This window comes from Rhinoderma darwinii, chromosome 3 (genome assembly GCF_050947455.1).
Source record: "Rhinoderma darwinii isolate aRhiDar2 chromosome 3, aRhiDar2.hap1, whole genome shotgun sequence".
Classification (NCBI taxonomy): domain Eukaryota; kingdom Metazoa; phylum Chordata; class Amphibia; order Anura; family Rhinodermatidae; genus Rhinoderma; species Rhinoderma darwinii.
The window spans coordinates 249,066,961-249,086,746 of NC_134689.1; the positions used below are offsets into that span (position 1 = coordinate 249,066,961).

The 19,786-nt window shown below is 42.6% G+C and overlaps 1 protein-coding gene across 2 annotated transcripts in view; it reads right to left on the reverse strand.

The window, feature by feature from the left end:
- USP3 (ubiquitin specific peptidase 3) overlaps positions 1-19,786 on the reverse strand; it is a 50,937-nt gene that overhangs the window by 17,684 nt on the left and 13,467 nt on the right. For both annotated transcript variants that reach the window (XM_075857660.1, XM_075857661.1), the window contains exons 5-8: positions 16,187-16,268; positions 15,495-15,577; positions 13,787-13,900; positions 4,668-4,781 (exon numbers count right to left, since the gene is read on the reverse strand). In XM_075857660.1, coding sequence (XP_075713775.1) covers positions 4,668-4,781; positions 13,787-13,900; positions 15,495-15,577; positions 16,187-16,268 — 393 coding nt within the window. The remainder of the gene's footprint in view (positions 1-4,667; positions 4,782-13,786; positions 13,901-15,494; positions 15,578-16,186; positions 16,269-19,786) is intronic.

Sequence of the window (19,786 nt, forward strand, 5' to 3'; positions counted from 1 at the left end):
ATCAAATTCAAAATTAAATGAAAATATTTGTTTACCAAAACAATGGTTAACAAAGACAAAATGATCATTGGCTTTTGCAGAGTGAAAATACGACGACAATATTCTGCAGTTTTACTATGCACCATTATTAAGAAATAAAAATCACCAGTTTCAAGATCTCAAATGGGGTTTAAATCAGCCGAAGAATTGGCCAGGTCTCATCTCTGAAACCTTTTCTGTTCAATTCTTGAAAGCATGTGATATAAAATTAAAAAAAAAACCCAAAAAAAACTCTTAGATTTTATTTATGTGATAAAAACGTAAAATGCCTCAAGTTAATATGGAATATCAAGCAGAATGTTGTGTAAGGAGTTCGCTCTTCTGTATACACTAACAAAATTGCAAAGGAAGTCTAGCAATAGACAAGATACAGGACATCTTGATTGAAATTTGCCCTAAAAACACACAGATCATATGGAGCCACTATTTTGTTCCTAGTGAAGAATTTAGAGGAACGGACGTGAAACCGGTGCCCCTCTGAAAATAAAGCATCGATCTACAGTAATAATACAGAAGTTCTTAAAATCTACCGTTATATATGTCTATTTTCACACAGAGGAGAAGCAACCCTGTTTAGGCCACATACTTTAATTATACAGGGTGCTATTTTCACATGATGATTTAGATTGCTATTCCATACAGCTGGAAAAAAAAAAATATATAAGTGGCCTGATGAACGCCAAAAGGACACTCTTGGCACCCGTCTGGTGAATGGGACTCTATGAATACGTTCGGCAAATATGCAGTGTGAATGGAGCCTAAATCGTCTGAGTAGAGGAGGAAAGAATGTGTCAGACAGTATGGTAACCATGGGAATAACAATTCCTGCTGCTATAGTCCAAAACTTTTGGACTGAAGTTCCCTCATTACTGATGCCTTAGATCAACAATCTACTCAGGACCGGTCAAAGATCAACCAGTAGTTCTTGATCTAGGCTCTATACCTAGACCCTAAAGCATCTCCTAAGTAACTGACCCTAATAAAGCGGACACCGACAGGCAGGGAAAACTGTGCTCACAGTTCTGCTCTATAATGGAATTCACTGGATAGAGAAATATAGTGTTAAGTATGAATGCAATTCTTTTCAATATATGCCCTGCTGTTTGCACATACAAATTGCATGTCTTGCTATTTTTCATAGCTATTTTCTCCCAGATTGTGCCTGAAGTTAAATCTAGAGAGAAAAAAAAAAAAAAAAAATCGTAAAAAGGTTGTCTGGGTGACAAAAGACAGTTCTCGATCGCCTTTAAAATGGCTGAAACGTACAAAGGAATCTTTGTATGGCTCCTACCTCTCCCACTAGGGGCATGTGGGTGAAACTCATTAAACGATATGTTCCCTTATGTCAGAGTAGTTTACCAGCATAAATAAATGTCTGGAAAAAATGGGCAAGGTCTGTTCTCCCTGTGGTACAAATTATATTACTGCTTGTATAGTGGTAGTAAGCACCTCTCCCTGACTGAAAAATAGAGTCCTGTCCTTGACCATATGATCGGTTTCTATGTTCCACTTTAATTTTCCTATTTGTGTGGAGGGTGCGATTTACATTTTTAAAAGAGAGTGGTGGATGGAGTGACAAAAGAAAGCAAAATTTGCTGCATTGCGCGCCATTTTTCCACCCCTCTAGGCGTTTTCCGCCCCTAGGATAACAGCGACTCCCCTGGCGCGGAGAAGCGGCATAAGAGTCGCCAGGACCTTGGTGAAAACATTGAGAGAAGTGGTGAGCTGGAGGAGTGCGACAAATTGGAAATTATGAGAACCAACAGAGAGTCGTAGGAAACGCTGTTGGGCCCTTGTGACCGGTATGTGGAGGTAGGAATCACAAATATCGATGGAGTTAAGAAACGCACCCTATTCCAGTGAGGTGACCACGGACGGCAGGGACTCCTTCCGGTACCTTTGAGCGAAACAGGCTGACTCAGGGAGGTATCGCACAAAAACTTGGAGGCATGAAGCGGCTGAGAGGCTAGATCAGTTAGGTCTTCCTGCGATGCCCTGGTGAAGCAGTCTGGCCTGCTGAGCACAGGGTAGACCCTGGAGCTACAAAATCAGATCTAGAAAGTGAATCACTAAGGGACACTGCATCTTATAGCGGTAGAGTGGTGCTCTTAGAAAGACGCAGCACAGGCAGGTCCCTGAAGGAGAAACACCCTATTAGGTGATCAGATCCTCTGGAAATGGGAAGAGCATATCCATCCGTTTGGAGACGGTTAAGCGCCAGGTTAGGGTACTTCCATTCCTTTCAGAAGAGCTACTTGAACTATTTTTATTTATTTTTTAAACAGTTGCTGGCGCTGGTGACGGCAGAAAAACACTTCTCCCTGAAAGGGGGTGGTAGTCATCATTAACATGTGAGGCATCGGACAGCACGGAACAATTCCTACATAGCTGCCACCAATTTAGTTTCTGAATTCTGACTCTGAATCCAAGTCAGAGGAGACAGACTGATCCTGCAGGGAGGCAGCTTCTCCAGTGCTGTACCTAATAGGGGACGCTTGAGAAGACACTGAAGAGGAGTGGGATTTGTTTCTGGAGCTTATGGATCTCACGCGTGGCCTGCCCTGAGGAAGAGGTTTTGTTTCCTTAGAGAGGATCCTTAGAGGGCATGGATCGTGGCTGCTACTTGGGATGGCAGGTGCTCCAGGAACACAACCTTGGTCTAAGAGAGTTTGCAAAGGCCCCCTATGGCACGGATTTAGCCATGTCAGGAAGGGCCACATCCAGTTAGGGCACGTCAAAGGAATTCTGGGAGGCTTTGGGAAGCAGGAACTGAATACAGAGAGTAAGATTGGCCACAGGGGAATTTTTTTTATAACTGCGTCCTCAAGCATGTAGCACGCTGCATGCGCCACAAAACCTGGTTGTCGGTTGGAGTCCTCCCAGGGAGGAAGACATGTTGCAAGAACCAAATGGAGACAGGGTGCTAGACAAGTGTCAGATTGAAAAGAAAATCACCTGGGAAAATAATGGCCCCCATGAAAAAAAAAATAAATTAGCCCGCATAGTTAGCCTATCGGACCCTTGGTGCTGTGTCTTGCTGAATGGCCAGTCAGGAGGCTCTGGAGAGTTGGTCGTGTAAAAAGGTAAAATTAGTAAGGCCCTGCTGCCGTGAAATGACCAATGGCGCCACTGCGCACTGATGTACCTACAGGACAAAGGGCAGGCAGACAATGGTCCTGGCACCTGCAGAACCGGAAAAGGTTCTCTTCAGGCCTCCACGCAGGGTCACCTATTCCGTAACCTCTCACAACAGTGGGGTTACTAGCCATACACATGTGGAAGCAGAAAAAGGCATTAGGTGACTGGCGGTGGAGGAAACACAGAGCAGAGTACTGCCTAGTTTCGTGGCATCTTTAGGGGTTGACTAGACCAGCAGTCAAGGTGGACAACAACCCTGAAGCCGACCTGTGAAGCAGGTTGTGTGCCTCCTACAAACACTAGGCTAAAACAGATCAATCTAGCGTTTGTGAGAATTGTATGGCCTGCATGGGGGGGGAGCCTTCTTTCTTACGGTGTCAGCCAGAAAAGGCCTATACCCATGGTGCTGTGTCCCACAATAACTTTAACGAGAAATAGCTGTACTTGGCGGGATGCAAAAGCATTCACTTTTTTTTGTCAACATCTACAAAAAAAAAATACTATGTATACATCAATAGCAGCTTTTAGATGCTCCTGCTAAAAATGAAAATCTCTAAAAGCTAATGACATTAGCTAGATTACCAGGAACGGAGCATACAGGGTTGGTGGAGCGCTAATCTGAAGCTTTAGAGTGATATAGCACAGTTCTTCCTGCAGAAACACAGCAAAGTGAATACATTGCCCCCTCAAACAATACATTTGTACTCACAGCATTAGCATAAAGTACTGGTACGTATTCTTTCATAACGGGACGTTTTGTCAATAGTAAATTTTGGACAAAAACCATACATAAGAATACAGCAGAAAGGTGGGTCAGAGGTCAGCTACGGAGCTTGTATTGTATATTCTCCCTGTGTTTGCGTGGGTTTCCTCCCAAATACACACTGATAGGTAATGGTGAGCCCTAGGGACTGATGTGAATGATGACAATCTCTGTACAGTGCTGCGGAATATGTTGGTGCTATATAAATGAATATATGGAGTTGTGGACAGTGGCATATAGGTGCAATTTTCAAGTTACAACAGAAGTTCAAAGGGATTATCTGGGAAGTTAAACATTATTCTTAGGGGCTGCAAATGAAATAAAACAAAAAAGCAATACTTACTACAGCCATTTAGAGGGCTCAGGGGCCATATGTTGTATTTCTGGCATTATGCCAGACATACAATTCATCACCAGAGAGCCCCGCTGAGCCCTCCGATTGCCTGCAGCGGTTACATGCTACGTACGTGCATGCAAACAAGCACTGGGACTGCCGCCGGAACGACAGCGCTGGATCGTCAGGGGTAAGGATAGGCAAGTATTGCTTTTTTGCTTTAATTCGGAGCCCCTAGAAAAAAAAAAAATCACTTTCGGATAACCCCTTTAAGGTAACATGACTCACTTTTGTGTCAGTTATATTGAAGCCGCTGCATGATAAAAGTCAACGTGCAGCAATAATTTTAATTAGGTTTTAACAGTTTTACTAGCATCTCAACACAAATATTACCTGAAGCTTGGCATGATTTTCCATACAACGTAGAATAAAGACTCTGGACTGAATGCAGCTTGGTTACCTTGCCACAATGAACACAAAGTCTTCCTAAACTCTTCAACCAATGACCTAAAAAACACAAGTATGCCATATTATAAAACAATCTGAACCAATCTTTTTCACGTTAAATCAAAATGTCCTCTGATATCAAACCATCACAGTGTATACAGTTGACAACTCATAACATACAGGCATTTCTATCACTCAGTGTCCCCAATGACAAAAAAAACAAAGGCATAATATGAATCAGAATAGGGTATATCTATGTTGAGGACTTGGCTTATTTTAAACCTTCGGTGTAAAGGAAAAGGATTGAGAATCACGCAGTCTTGGTGAAGTACTAGAAAGAGACACATAAACAAGCTGGCAATTCGGACACCCGTCGGATGGACGTTTCTATCGCCAAAAAAGGCTGCCTTCCAGGAAAATAGGTAAAAAGAAACATCACACATAGGCTCAAAGCGAGAAAACTGCATGGCATCAAGGATCAAGTTGAGTTCCCAAGCAATTACTTGGTGTTGGTAAGGAGAAACTGAATGAGCTACCCCAGGGGTGGGCAAACTTTTTGACTCGCGGGCCACAATGGGTTCTAAAATTTGACAGAGGGGCCGGGCCAGGAGCATTTGGAGGGAGTGTTTGGGCCGGATATACTAAAGCATTAAATGTAGTGTGTGCAAACCTCATAGCACAGTAAGAACACTACAACCCAATTTATTAACTGTCTTTCAAATGTGAAAAATAGCCCTTATCAGTTAATAAATTTGTCTCAAGGAATATGCAAGATATGGCATTTACATACTATTTCGCAGATACTGGGAGGAGGAAATGTAAATAGATTAAAATAACATACGCACTGTGATTTATCAAGAAAAAAGTTCTGTTGACTCTGTAAATTAGCTGCCAACCTCTGAGCAGTAGCCGCCCGTTCTTGTGTTGACTGCTTGCTAGCATAGTTTGCATGCTTCGTGGCAAAGTGACGGCTGATATTGTACTCTTTGAAAACCGAAGGGCTTAATGGTGACGTGAAACGAAGTGAAAATTAAAGTGAAATAAAGAGAAATACGCTCCACATTAACCCCTTAATGACCGGGCCATTTTGCACGTTAATGACCAAGGATTATTTTTTGTTTTTCCACGGTCGCATTCCAAGAGTCGTAACTCTTTTTTTATTCCGTCGACATAGCCGTATAAGGGCTTGTTTTTTCCGGGACGAGTTGTATTTTGTAATTGTACCATTTTTAGATGCTTATAACATATTGATTAACTTTTATTAACTTTATTTTAGGAGAGAATTGAAAATAAGCAGCTATTCCAGCATTAATTTTCACGTTATAAATTTACGCCGTTTACTATGCAGCATAAATAACATGTTAACTTTATTCTATGGGTCGGCACGATTACAGGGATACCAAATATGTAAAGGTTTTATATGTTTTTTCTACGTTTGCACAATAAAAACCCTTTTAGAAAAAAATTACTTGTTTTTGCATCGCCGCGTTCCAAGAGGCGTAATTTTTTTATTTTTCCGTCGATGTGGCCGTACGTGGGATTGATTTTTGCGGGACAATGTGTCGTTTTCATTAGTACTATTTTGGGGTACATAGGACTTCTAGATTAACTTTTATTTTATTTTTTATGGGGGGAATGGGAGAAAAGAGAATTTTGCCGTTGTTTTTTGCGTTTTCTTTGGACGCCGTTCATCCGGCGGTTTAATTAATGTGTTCATTTTATTGGTCAAGTTGTTACGATCGCGGGGATACCATATATGTGTGTGATTTGTTTTGACCGTTTTATTAAATAAAACCACTTTTTGGGGCAAAAAAGTAGTTTTATTTGACTTTGACTGTAATTTTTTTTTTCACAAACTTTATTTAACGGTTTTACTTTTTTTTTTTTAGTCCCACCAGGGGACTTCACTATGCGATATGCCGATCGCATATATAATGCTTTGGTATACTTCGTATACCAAAGCATTATTGCCTGTCAGTGTAAAACTGACAGGCAACCTATTAGGTCATGCCTCTGGCATCGCCTAACAGGCAGATGCTGAAGACAGACCTGGGGGTCTTTGTTAGACCCCCGGCTGTCATGGAAACCCGACGGCGACCCGCGATTTGTTTGCGGGGGCGCCGATCGGGAGACAGAGGGAGTTCCCCCCTCTGTCAAACACATTAAATGCCGCTGTCACTGTTGACAGCGGCATTTAATGGGTTAAACTGCCGGAATCGGCGCGTGCTTCGATTCCGGCAGTTGCAGCAGGAGCCAGGCTGTGTATAACAGCCGTGCTCCTGCCGCTGATCGCGTGGGTAAACTGTCAGTACCCGCGCGATCACAGGACGGATATATCCGTCCTCCTGCGCGAACTAGCAGCTGCTGAGGACGGATATATCCGTCCTTCGGCGTTAAGGGGTCAACGGTCAATGTGTTTTGAGTGCGCCATCTATTGGGAAAACGTGGGCATTGCAGGGAAAGGGGAAAAAAAAAAGGAGGTTTTTACTATTATTTGGACAAGTTCGGCGGGCCGGATTAAAAAGCCTAACGGGCCGTATGTGGCCCGCGGGCCGTAGTTTGCCCATGTCTGAGCTACCCCCTGAAGAAAAGCCAGCATGCCGGACTTAGGCTATGTTCACACAGAGTTTTTTGACGTGGAAACCGCGCCCCAAAACTCGTCAAAAACGGCTCTAAAATGTCTTCCATTGATTTCAATGGGAGGCGGGAGCGGTTTTCTCCTGCGAGCGGTAAAACCGCCTCGCGGAAGAACGGACATGCCCTATCTTCGGGTGTTTACGCCTCTGACCTCCCATTGACATCAATGGGAGGCAGAGAAAGCGTATTTCGCTGCGTTTTATGCCCGCGGCGCTCAATTTTCGCGGCGTGCAGGGAGAGGAAAATCTGCCTCAGACTTCCAAACGCAATTTTAAGGCAGAGATTCCGCCTGCAAAAAACTCAGTGTGAACATAGCCTTATAGGTCAGAGAAGACTGAAACCGGTCTTTTAAACTATATAAATCTACTGGAAAACTAGGAAAGAGATTCTTTGTGGGGTGGAATAGAAAAAAACAAGCAATGATTCCACCATTGTTTTTCGGGTTTCGTTTTTAAAGCGTTCACTGTGCGGTAAAAGCGTCAATTCCAGAGTCAACGGAGCAGTCTACCAGGAGAACATCATGCTTCCCCCTGCTGACAAGCTTTATGGAGATGCTGATTTCATTTTCCAGCAGGACTTGGCACCTGCCCACACTGCCAAATGTACCAATACCTGGTTTAATAACCGCAGTATCACTGTGCTTGATTGGCCAGCAAACTCGCCTGACCTAAACCCCATAGATAAACTATGGGGTATTGTCAAGAGGAAGATGAGAGACCCCAGACCCAACAATGCAGACGAGCTGAAGGCCACTATCAAAGCAACCTGGGCTTCCATAACAGCTCAGCAGTGCCACAGGCTGATCGCCTCCATGCCACACCGCATTGATGCAGTAATTCATGCAAAAGGACCCCCGACCAAGTATTGAGTGCGTATACTGGACATACTATTCAGTAGGCCAACATTTCAGTATTAAAAATAATTTTTGAAATTGGGCTTACATTTGGGTTTTCATTAACTATTAGCCATAATCATCAATATTAAAAGAAAAAAACGCTGGAAATAGATCAATGTGTGTGTGTGTGTGTGTGTGTGTGTGTGTGATATATGTATGTATAAGTGTGTGGGTGTCATATATATATATATGACACCCACACACACACACACACACACACGGTGGGCCATTTATATGGATACACCTAAATAAAATGGGAATGGTTGGTGATATTAACATCTTGTTTGTGGCACATTAGTATATGGGAGGGGGGAAACTTTTCAGGCTGGGTGTTGACCATGGCAGCCATTTTGAAGTCGGCCATTTTGTATCCAACTTTAGTTTTTTCAATGGGAAGAGAGTCATGTGACACAAACTTATCGAGAATTTCACACACTGATAGCAACACCGCAGAAGAAATGCTAGCACAGGCTTCCAGTATCCGTAGTTTCAGTTGCTGCACATCTCGTATCTTCACAGCATAGACAATTGCCTTCAGATGACCCCAAAGATAAAAGTCTAAGGGGGTCAGATCGGGAGGCATTTCTTCTGCGGTGTTGCTATCAGTGTGTGAAGAGTGGGAGAAGAGGGTTGCATTGACAATCCAACACAATGGGCAGCACATTGAACACATTTTATAAGTGGTCAGAAACTTGTAAATAACTCATGAAAGAATAAAGTAACGTTAAAACCAAGCACACCATTGTTTTTCTTATGAATTTCTCGATAAGTTTGATGTGTCACATGACCCTCTTCCCATTGAAAAAACGAAAGTTGGATACAAAATGGCCGACTTCAAAATGGGCGCCATGGTCAACACCCAGCTTGAAAAGTTTCCCCCCTCCCATATACAAATGTGCCACAAACAGGAAGTTAATATCACCAACCATTCCCATTTTATTTAGGCGTATCCATATAAATGGCCCACCATATACATATATTAAATACGAACACGTGTGTGTGTGCGTGTGTGCGCGTGTGTGTGTGTGTGTGATATATAGATTACATACACAGTGAGTGTGTGTCACATGTATAAATGTGTGTGATTATATATGCATATATGTGTGAGAGCGAGAGAGCTGTAAATAAAAAAAGTTCAATAAAGTGATATGTATGTATATATATATATATATATATATATATATATATTAACCAGAAAATATGTGGAAGAGATCCTCCAGCTCACCTGACACTTGATGTATGTGTCGTAGTCATCGCACGGGCTCTCGTGTCGACGCACGATGGGTGTAGGCAGGCAAAGGCAAGGGGCTGAGTCCAGCGATAAAGAGGATAAAATGGAAACTAGTTCCAAGTTTACTAAGTTTTCAATTAAAAAGGTCCAGTAAGTTGGAGTCCTGGTGTGCAGACAGGAGTATGTAACGGTCCAGTCTTGGGGCCTACGCGTTTCAGACGTTAAGCACGTCCTTAATCATTTTATCCTCTTTATCGCTGGACTCAGCCCCTTGCCTTTGCCTGCCTATATATTAACCACTTTATTGAACTTTTTTTATTTTATTAGTTTATTAGTCCGCCTAGGATACTTGAACCAGCGATTGCGAGCTCGACATACTACATTACTAATCGCGATGGGAGGGAGAAACCTTCCTCTTCATAATGGCTCAGATACCCCTTGGCTGCATCCAAGGGGTTAAAGTTTTGGCTGTAACATTCAGCCGACACGCACAACTAATGGAGCGGGCTCAGGTTGTAATCTCGCTTCATACTTTCCCTTATGGCTTCCGCCGGGATGCACTGCAGATAAGGTGTGTGTGTAGGTGTCTCTGTATCTGTCTTGCACCCCCCCTCTCGCTGTAAGTGAGTATAAGTATTTATATTTTTCATATCGCTAACTTTTTTTTCTGTTTTGCAGGTTCCGCTGGACCTATTGAACTACATCATATATTCGGTGGTCTACTGCGATGATCAACTTTTTTTTAAAAATAAAATGGTTAACGAGGGTTTTTATTTCAATAAAATTACCAAACCAAAGAATTGATCCAACGTTTTTGACGCAACACGTTTTTTTTTTAAAAACGCTTGAGTAAAAAAAATAACGGCTTGCTTTCCCATTGATGTAAATGGGAAGCTTTATAAAGCGTTTGCACTTCTTCGTGTGTTTGATGCATTTTGTGTGTGCTTTTTGCAAGTTTTTTGGCGTATAATTAGGACTCCCATTGACTATGGGAATATTTGGTGTGTTTTACGTGCAAAGGGATTGACTCGACAAAAAGAAAAAAAAAGTGTGATGTAAAAAAGCGCGTTGTATGTACTAACAGTGCAATTTATCAATCTAAATGAAAAGCATAATCAAGCGTTTTTTTTTATGTGGGTTTTGGCACGTAAAATGCGCTAAAAAACCACATCAAATACACGCCATGTGAACCGGTCAACTGAAAAGTCATTCACCACAGGGTCTCACCTCTGGACTTTTTTAGCCATTTGGTGTGTCCTATAGCTTCTACCAGCTGCCATTGTAAAAAGACTCCCAAAATGGGAGCTGGACAATGCTTAGCAATTTGAAGACACCTTTTCCTGGCTTGTAGCCAAAAATAGGGAGAGGGGGGGGCGAGTCTCCCTCCCACATTTACAGCAGCTGTGAGCCAGGGTGCTTTCCCTTATTCGGCTTGCTGTAATCCTGGGAAGTGCTTCCCCTGGTGGTCAACATAGGAAAACATGTCACATTATTATTTAATTTTTAAATACTTTCCACCTTCTAGAAGAGAAGAAAAAAAAATACAGCAAAAAACGTAAAAAAATAAAATAAAAAGAACTTACATTAAAAAATTTTTTTAATTTGCAACACATTTACTTTATGGCTAAAGAGGTTTTCCAGGAATGTGAGGGGCCTTCACCAGGATGTCATCCAGGAACAGAGAAGAGCCATGACCGAGGCAAGTACTTTTTTTTAAAAAAACTAGGCAGACGCTAGGCCAAAGAGCTGCAAACTGATAATGGTAGGATTGGACTGCAAACATGAGGAAATGCTGGGAGGCCAGACATATCAGTTTGTAGAAATAAGCGTCCTTGATATGAGGGGGAAAAAAAACTAAAAAAAAAAAAAAAAAAAAAAAAAAAAAAAAAAAACTCACCGAGCTCCATGGTAACAATCACCATCCTCAGGGACATCCGAAACTCAAACCCTGACAATCAGGTTGAGTGTATTCAAGTCCAGGATAAGCCGGACCGACCCTACCTTCTTCAGAACACAAGGCACATTTGATTTTGAAGCCTGTGAAGACTACTTCGCAGACCCATGCCCCTGAAAGGCGGATTGTCCAAAAATTCTGAAAAAGGAGAAGCCTGGACCCCACCCAAGCACGCCCAAGTCAGGGCTGACTTTCAGGCAGAGGTGGACCTGTTGGAACACTTTGAGGGCTGGGGACGTGCATGCCAGGAGGGAAGGGGCTTGAAGCCTGGTTTCCTCTGTCTCATGCTGCGCTGGCTAGTGGAGCGACGAAAGCTCTGAAAACCAAACCTGGATCCAAATGCCAGGGTCTATTCAGAGCCCAGGCCTGTACGATTAGAAATTATTTCATCCAAACGTGGGTGAAAAGTCACGGGAGCCTGCAAAAGGGAGTCCAGTGAGGAAGAGCTTGGAGGTCAGATCGGCTGCCCAAGTCTTATGCCAGAGAGCGCTTCACATAGACACAGAAAGTTGCGTAGAGCACTTTAGGAGCTTGCCTGCGTCTAGAGAAGCTTCCTATAGGAGATGGTGAGCCAGGTCCGCTAACTCATCCTGAACATGATGCCTTGGTGAAGCTTTATGGACCAAGGCTGATGCAAAATCAGGTCTGAGCGCTAAACCCCCTGCTACAGAGGAGGAACGTCATGGGAAAAGGGGTAGCCTACGCGAGACGTGAGGACCAGTTGAAAATCTTGTGATAGGGGACTGGTAGGCCAGATGACCCAGGATGCCCATGGTGGACAGGGAAACTGGTAAGTTCAGTCACCGCCAGACAAGGAATATGCCCATTTCAGCTCAGCAAGGTCATATCATGTGGCGACCAACTCAGAGCTAGGCGGGGCTGCAGATGGCAGTCTCAGGGCTAGACAGGCAGGGCAGAGGGGGACGGACAGACAGACCGCACTGAAATTTGGTGTTGCTTCTAGTGCAAGCAAAAAAGGTGGCTACTGACATTAACGAGCGCAACAACTAGCCTCTGGGTTCAGACTTATAATGTATTAGCCAATTACTCTAATAAAAGAGGGTAACCTGTGCCACGCAAAATTACTCCACCTGGTTACGGGGCGAACGTGGTTTTAGGAGTCCATCAGTAACTGATGCTACAATATACAGCTGAACTCAGAAACTAATAAGGGACATATAGAGAGAAAAAGCCTAACACTAGGAATAGATAAGTAAAGGGCTTTTGGATCACAGCAGGGAACAACGTGGAGGCATGCAATACTGACTGAGGACCTGCTATTATAACATAGAAAGCCCACCCCCTGCACACGACAGGCTGGACCAAAGGGGATAGGGGATGGGCTAACAGAAGTCTGCGCTAACAGCCCATAGGCAGGGAGGCTAAAAAGAACCCACCTCTGTCACATGTTGGGTTGAGGCCTAATAGGCCCAAACTGAATCTAGGGCCTAGAGTAGAGGCCGCGGCTGACAGAAAACATGCATTTGATTAATTGATGGAAAAACCACCTGCCGCGGTTGGGCCACAAGCAGAACCAGCCAGGAGGAAGGAAGAGAGACGCAGGAGACACGGCACCTGAATAAAGGGCTCAGAAGCTGGAAGCAGTGTCAGGGGGTCCTATCCAGGGAGAAATGAGCTAGCTAGAGGATGAGAGTTCAACCTTTTGGTAAAGCAGAAGGGAAAGAATGAACTGACAGGGACCTAGAGAAGAGAGGGGGGCCAGTGTGAGAGAACATACTTACCTAGTGTGGCTTACTCACCCCATCTTGATCCTCTTTGCTAGAGAACCAGCAGGGTTGTGAAAGAAAACTGGAAATGGGTGGGGGGATTACAAGTTTACTTGGTGACCCCATGGCTGGCAGGTAGAGGAGCTAGGCGGCCATGTTCCACTTCATTTTGGGGAGCAGGGTTTAACAGTGTAAGAAAATCAACAAGGTTCACCCTCCTCACACTGGAACAACAGGGAGACAATATCTTCCATGTCTCCCAACCAGAAAAAAAATAAACTAAAATAGAAAAAAATCTGAAAAAAAATCCTGCAAAAGGTGTAGATTATGCTCGGTAAGAGAAGCTAACACTTTTGGCTTAGTGTCTGCCTACTAGTTGCAGCTGGACATACCCCTCTGTCTTATATCCCCCAGTGACAATTACTCAATATAAATTGAGCAGTATTTGTAATTTTGACATGGACTTCGAGCACTAGTGAGTCCCAGGCATCATGTTCTGACAGGCGAGACCCCTGGTAGAAAAAACAAACTAGATGATGCTAAAACTGCACTAATTCATAAGAAAGGTAACTAAGAACTCCACAGCTTACTCATGAATTTATATATTCAGATAGAACTCACACATTGACTTCCCCTTGACTCCTTGTGTGGTAAGTCCGACGGCCAGCGGTTTTCCCATTCCGAAGTTCTACTGCCGGCAGCTCTTTGAAATAGCAGCTAAACTGTTGAATGTTGCTGCACAAAGACAAAATATTCATGTATAAATAGGAATACACAGGAAAACAGTTAAAGTCAAAAAGGGGAAAATGATTGGGATTAATTGTATATCACAGCAGTAACGGAGACCCAAATGAGCGAAAAACATGAACATTTCAAGTTCTTTCAATTACTTAAAGGCTATGTACATCTTCGCAGGTTTTGTTTTTTTAATCAAATCTATGTTAAGTGATTTGAAACTTTTTTCAATTTACGTTTTTGTTCTTTTTGTGTCTCCTCTATACATAGAAGCTGTATCGTTCGCATCAGCCAAATCCGTCAGTGAAGTGAACCGACGATTCGGCTGAGAGCGAGTCCTGTTTGTCTCTAACACACAGGATCACAATAATATTGATCATATCTATGTTGATCAACGGAAGCAGCGGGGAGCTGGCCAAGAGACAGTGTCTGAATAATGCCTCGTTTACACCTCCATTGGTATTTCCGTTGTTCTGCTCAGTCAGAGGAGCAGTAAAATGAAGTGCCATTTCTGGTACGACAGACACAATTGGCGCTAAGCGGAACCCATTGACATTAATGGTTTCAGTCAGGTTTCTGTGGTATTACCGGAAGCAATAGCACGATGCGCTATGGTTTCCAGTATTTTTGGCGGATACTGCCATGGAGCCTCCAACGCAGATGTGGACTGGGCCTAAGAAAAAGATTTACTCGAGTTTAGACCTGAGCAGAAGACAAAGAGCTACAAGACCCCGTTATGAAACGCCACACAATGGCAGCCTGAGGATGTAAACAAACGGCGCACTACAGGGTAAGTGAAATCAGAAACTATTTTTTTTTAGATGTAATGCTCACTTCTCACATGTTGCAGTATGGGAATCACTTTGGCAGTCTTATTTTTTCCTTCAACAGCTCAGAAAACGTCATGAAGACAACCGTTATTAGTCCATATGAACTTCATAAAGGGGGTTTTAGAGTGTACCCACTCCATTAAGTCCACTCTTCCAGGATAACAAAGAATGGACGTCGCTATGACAGACCAAGCCTATCTATGTATTACATGGACAGTTTTTCAGTTTAAATGGCCAGCATGTAATTACTACAGTTGGAGAAAATATATAGCCAGCTGCAACTTCCTCATCAATAACAGCCTAATATCAGAGTTTTTTTGAAGCAGGCCATCAACTGATCAATGCGCTGGTTTCAATTTAAAAAGGGGTTGTGGGGATGAAACAAACCCTTCAATGTCATTAAGCAAGTTTTGACAGCTCAAGCCCCATGCAGACGAATTTGTTTTTGAGGCCGTGATTGACCGGAAAATCTGCAGGTGAATTGTGGACCGATTCATTTCTATGGGCCCATGCACACGACCGTGGTTTCCACTGTCCATGCAGTGGCTGGAAACCTAGACTACAAAAACATAGGACATGTCATTATACGGTCTGGGTTTGTGTGCACGGTCCGTGATTTGCATGTGGCTACGGTCGTGTTAATGAGGCCTAAGGAAAAGCTCCTATAAAAAAAGGAATACCTCAGCTAATATTAAAAAGGACATAGAAATTATTAACAGACCATCTTCAAAGACCTAATTAGTCTCCTAACAAAGTCTCCTTACCTGAGCGATTGAAGTATTGCATTCATAAAACAGGTATTACCCAGATTACGTAGACCAGTGGCACAAATTGCAGAGGTACTTCCCTTGTGAAGAAAGGAAAACCATGAAATAATAAGTCTATGTAGGAAAGTTTACATGCATGACAGTGACATTCACTTATGTGAATTTCAGCACAGTAATATTCCAGTAGTAGAAATCATGTAGTATTTAAAAATTTAGGTGAACATTTTTTTTTTTTCTAAAACCTTTACTGTGCTGGCAAAAGGGGAAAAAAAAATCATTGTTAGGCTGCGTTCACATTTCCGCCGGAACGGAGCCCTGACTGACCCAAACTGAAACCATAGGTTTCAGTTTCCATCACCATTGATTTCACTAGTGATGGCTCCAATGCAAATGGTTTCCGTTTGTCTCCGTTTTGCAAGCGTTCCATCGTTTTGACGGAATCAATACCGTAGTGGATTCCATCAAAACGACAGAACCATTGCACAACGAAGACAAACGGAAACTATTTGCACCGGATCAGTCACCATGGGTCAGATTACTGAATATTTATCACTCCCAGTAATCATTCTAAACAAAATAATTTATTTTTCTAAAGGGCCTTTGCATCAGTTCTATAACATTCCACACACATAATAGAACACAATTGCAGTATGAACTTATTATGTTGGCAGGATATTCTTAATACTTACATTTATTTTGAGAATTTTCTTATTTAGCAAAGGGTTATCCAATAACTTTCGTTTTCTGTATCTTTCTACTGCGAAAGCAGAGCTAACAAAAAATAAAATGAATGACAAGTTCCCTGATACAAACCAAAAATACTTAGAAAGTGATATTGGCACTCATGCCACTTATTTTTACAGCTCCCATCTCCCCATTATACAGATCTAAGGTGATTCATGACATGAGCCCGACCTAATCACCAGTATCCTTAGAGATCAGGCAGGACGATTCTGCATATGTTGTGTTCTGAAGTCTTGTTGGCCACAAACCATGCGGGCACGCAGTTCTACAGAAAATCGGCCTGGTATGCTGGTTAAGGTCTGTGCAGTTTTTGCAAGAAAAACTTCTGTTCACCTGAAGATAGAATGTTAATGTGTTTTGCATCGGTGTCTCGTTCCAATGGCCACTGCTATGTGTAATAAACCCTAATGCGCTAGTATATACAAAAACAGTCTAACAGCTTTAATTTAGGCAGAGTTCACACGTTGCTTAAATACTGCGGTTTTTCCACACCGTATTTAGTTGCGGAAAATCCGCAGTATAATACAGTAGCAGCAAAGTGGATGAGATTTGAACAAACATGCTTATCCACACGCTGCATAAATGGAGGAGCAGAAAAACCGCTCAAATTCACCTGCGGTGCGGTTTTTTTTATTTCCTTAACCCCTTAAGGACGCAGCCTAGTTTTGGCCTTAAGGCTCAGAGCCCATTTTTCAAATCTGACATATTTCACTTTATGTGGTAATAACGTCGGAATGCTTAAACCTACCCAAGAGATTCTGAGACTGTTTTCTCGTGACACATTGGGCTTCATGTTCGTGGTAAAATTTGGTCGATATATTCAGTGTTTATTGGTGAAAAATTGCAAAATTTAGAGAAAATTTTGAAAAAATTTCATTTTTCAGAATTTAAATGCATCTGCTTGTAAAACAGACGGTTATACCACCCAAAATAGTTACTAGTTCACATTTCCCATATGTCTACTTTAGATTGGCATCGTTTTTTGAACATTCTTTTATTTTTCTTGGACGTTACAAGGCTTAGAACATAAACAGCAATTTCTCATATTTTTAAGAAAATTTCAAAAGCCTTTTTTTTAAGGTACCTCTTGAGTTCTGAAGTGGCTTTGTGGGGCCTATGTATTAGAAACCCCCATAAAACACCCCATTTTAAAAACTAGACCCCTCAAAGTATTCAAAACAGCATTTAGAAAGTTTTTTAACCCTTCAGGCATTTCACAGGAATTAAAGCAAAGTGGAGGTGAAATTTGCAAATTTCATTTTTCTTGCTGAATTTCAATTTTATTCATTTTTTTTTCTGTAACACAGAAGGTTTTACCAGAGAAACACTACTAAATATGTATTGTCCAGATTCTGCAGTTTTTAGAAATGTCCCACATGTGGCCCTACTGCGCTCGTGGACTAAAAGACAAGCCCTAGAAGCAAAGAAGCACCTAGTGCATTTTGAGTCCTCTTTTTTATTAGAATATATTTTAGGCAGCATGCCAGGTTTGAAGAGGTGTTGAGGTGTCAAAACAGTAGGAATCCCCCAATAGTGACCCCATTTTGTAAACTACACCCCTCAAGGAATTCATTTAGGGTTGTTGTTACCATTTTGACCGCACATTTTTTTCACAGCACGTATTTGAATTGGGCTCTGAAATGAAAAAAATGTCATTTTTTCCAATAAAATGTCATTTGTGATCAAAATTTCTTATTTTCACAGGGAACAAAATACCCCATTTTGTTGCCCAATTTGTCCTTAGTGTGGCAGTACCCCATTTGTGGTGATAAACTGCCGTTTGGGCCCATGGGAGGGCTCAGAAGGAAAGGAGCGCTATATGTTTGTTGGAGTCCAGATTTTGTTGGATTGGTTTTCGGGTGCCATGTCGCATTTGCAGAGCCTCAGAGGTATCAAAGCAATGGAAACCCACCAAAAGTGACCCCATTTTGGAAACTACACCCCTCAAGGAATTCATTTATGGTTGTTGTTAGCATTTTGACCGCACAGTTTTTTCACAGCACCTATTTCAATTGGGCTGTGACATTAAAAAAATGTCATTTTTTCCAATAAGATGTAATTTTTTACCAAAATTTCTTATTTTCACAGGGAACAAAATACTCAATTTTGTTGCCCAATTTCTCCTGAGTGCATCAATACCCCATTTGCGGCAATAAACTGCAGTTTGGGCCCATGGGAGGCCTCAGAAGGGAAGGAGCGCTGTGTGTTCTTTGGAGTACAGATTTTGTTGGATTGGTTTTCGGGTGCCATGTCACATTTGCAGAGCCCCAGAGGTATCAAAGCAATGGAAACCAACCAGAAATGACCCCATTTTGGAAACTACACCCCTCAAGGAATTCATTTATGGGTAATGTGACCATTTAGACCCCATAGTTTCTTCACAGAACTTATTTGAATTGGGCTGGGAATGAAAACAAAATTATTTTTGTCAAATAATATGTCGTTTTGGCTGAAAATTTCTTATTTTCACAAGAAACAAAATACCCCATTCTGTTGCGCAATTTGTTCTGAGTGCCGCAATACCCCATTTGTTGTGATAAACTGCCGTTTGGGCCCATGGGAGGGCTCAGAAGGAAAGGACCACCATTTGGCCTACTCAGGATTTTCTAGTGCGAAGTCATGTATGCAGAAGCCCCTGAGGTACCAGTACAGTTGAAACCCACAAGAAGTGACCCCGTTTTAAAAACTACACCCTTAAGGCATTCATCTAGAGGTGTAGTGAGCATTTTGACCGGAGACCTACACCCCATAAACTGTAATGTGGGTTCTCCCGGGTATGGCAATACCCTACATGTGGCTGTTATCAGCTGCCTGGACACACAGCAGGGCCCAGAGGGGAAAGACGAGGGGGGATAAGCTGTGCGGAGTGCATCAGGGTAAGTAAAATTGGGGTAAATTATAAACCAAGGGATGTATGATAAATTTTAAAACACTTTCATACAGAGCTCTGGTTATTCGGGACACGTGTCACATTGATATATTGTGTCCTCCCTTATCCCCCTCTTATAGCAGACTTTGCACCTCTTTTGACTTTTTCCCTTCTTGCCAGTTTGGGGAACTTCCCCTGGAAAGTGTTGCCCTGGTACGATGCGTGTGGCCCCGCTTCCAGAAGTACTGGGTGCCCCCCCTTCTTGGTCCCTAAAGATTAGGTTCTTGATAATCACCTCTTGAAATTCCAGGAAAGTTCGCGTCTGGCCTGCACATCGACGTAGCACGTACGCATTGTACAAAGCCATCTATATGATGTTCCCGGCCAGCTTCTTATACCACACCGCATGGCGCTGTAGGGCTTCAGGGCTTGATCTTACAAGTCCATCACTCCCATGTACCTATTGTAGTCCAGGATGCAGTCTGGTTTGGGGGTGGCCTTTCCTTCATATATCCTAAACCTGTAGGTATACCCTGATGCACTCTCACAGCTTATACATCTTCACGCCATACCTTGCCCTCTTACCCGGCAGGTACTCGCGGAATTGAACCCTCCCTTTAAAATGTACCAGGGACTCATCAATAGAAATACACTTCTCGGGGGTGTATGCTTGGGA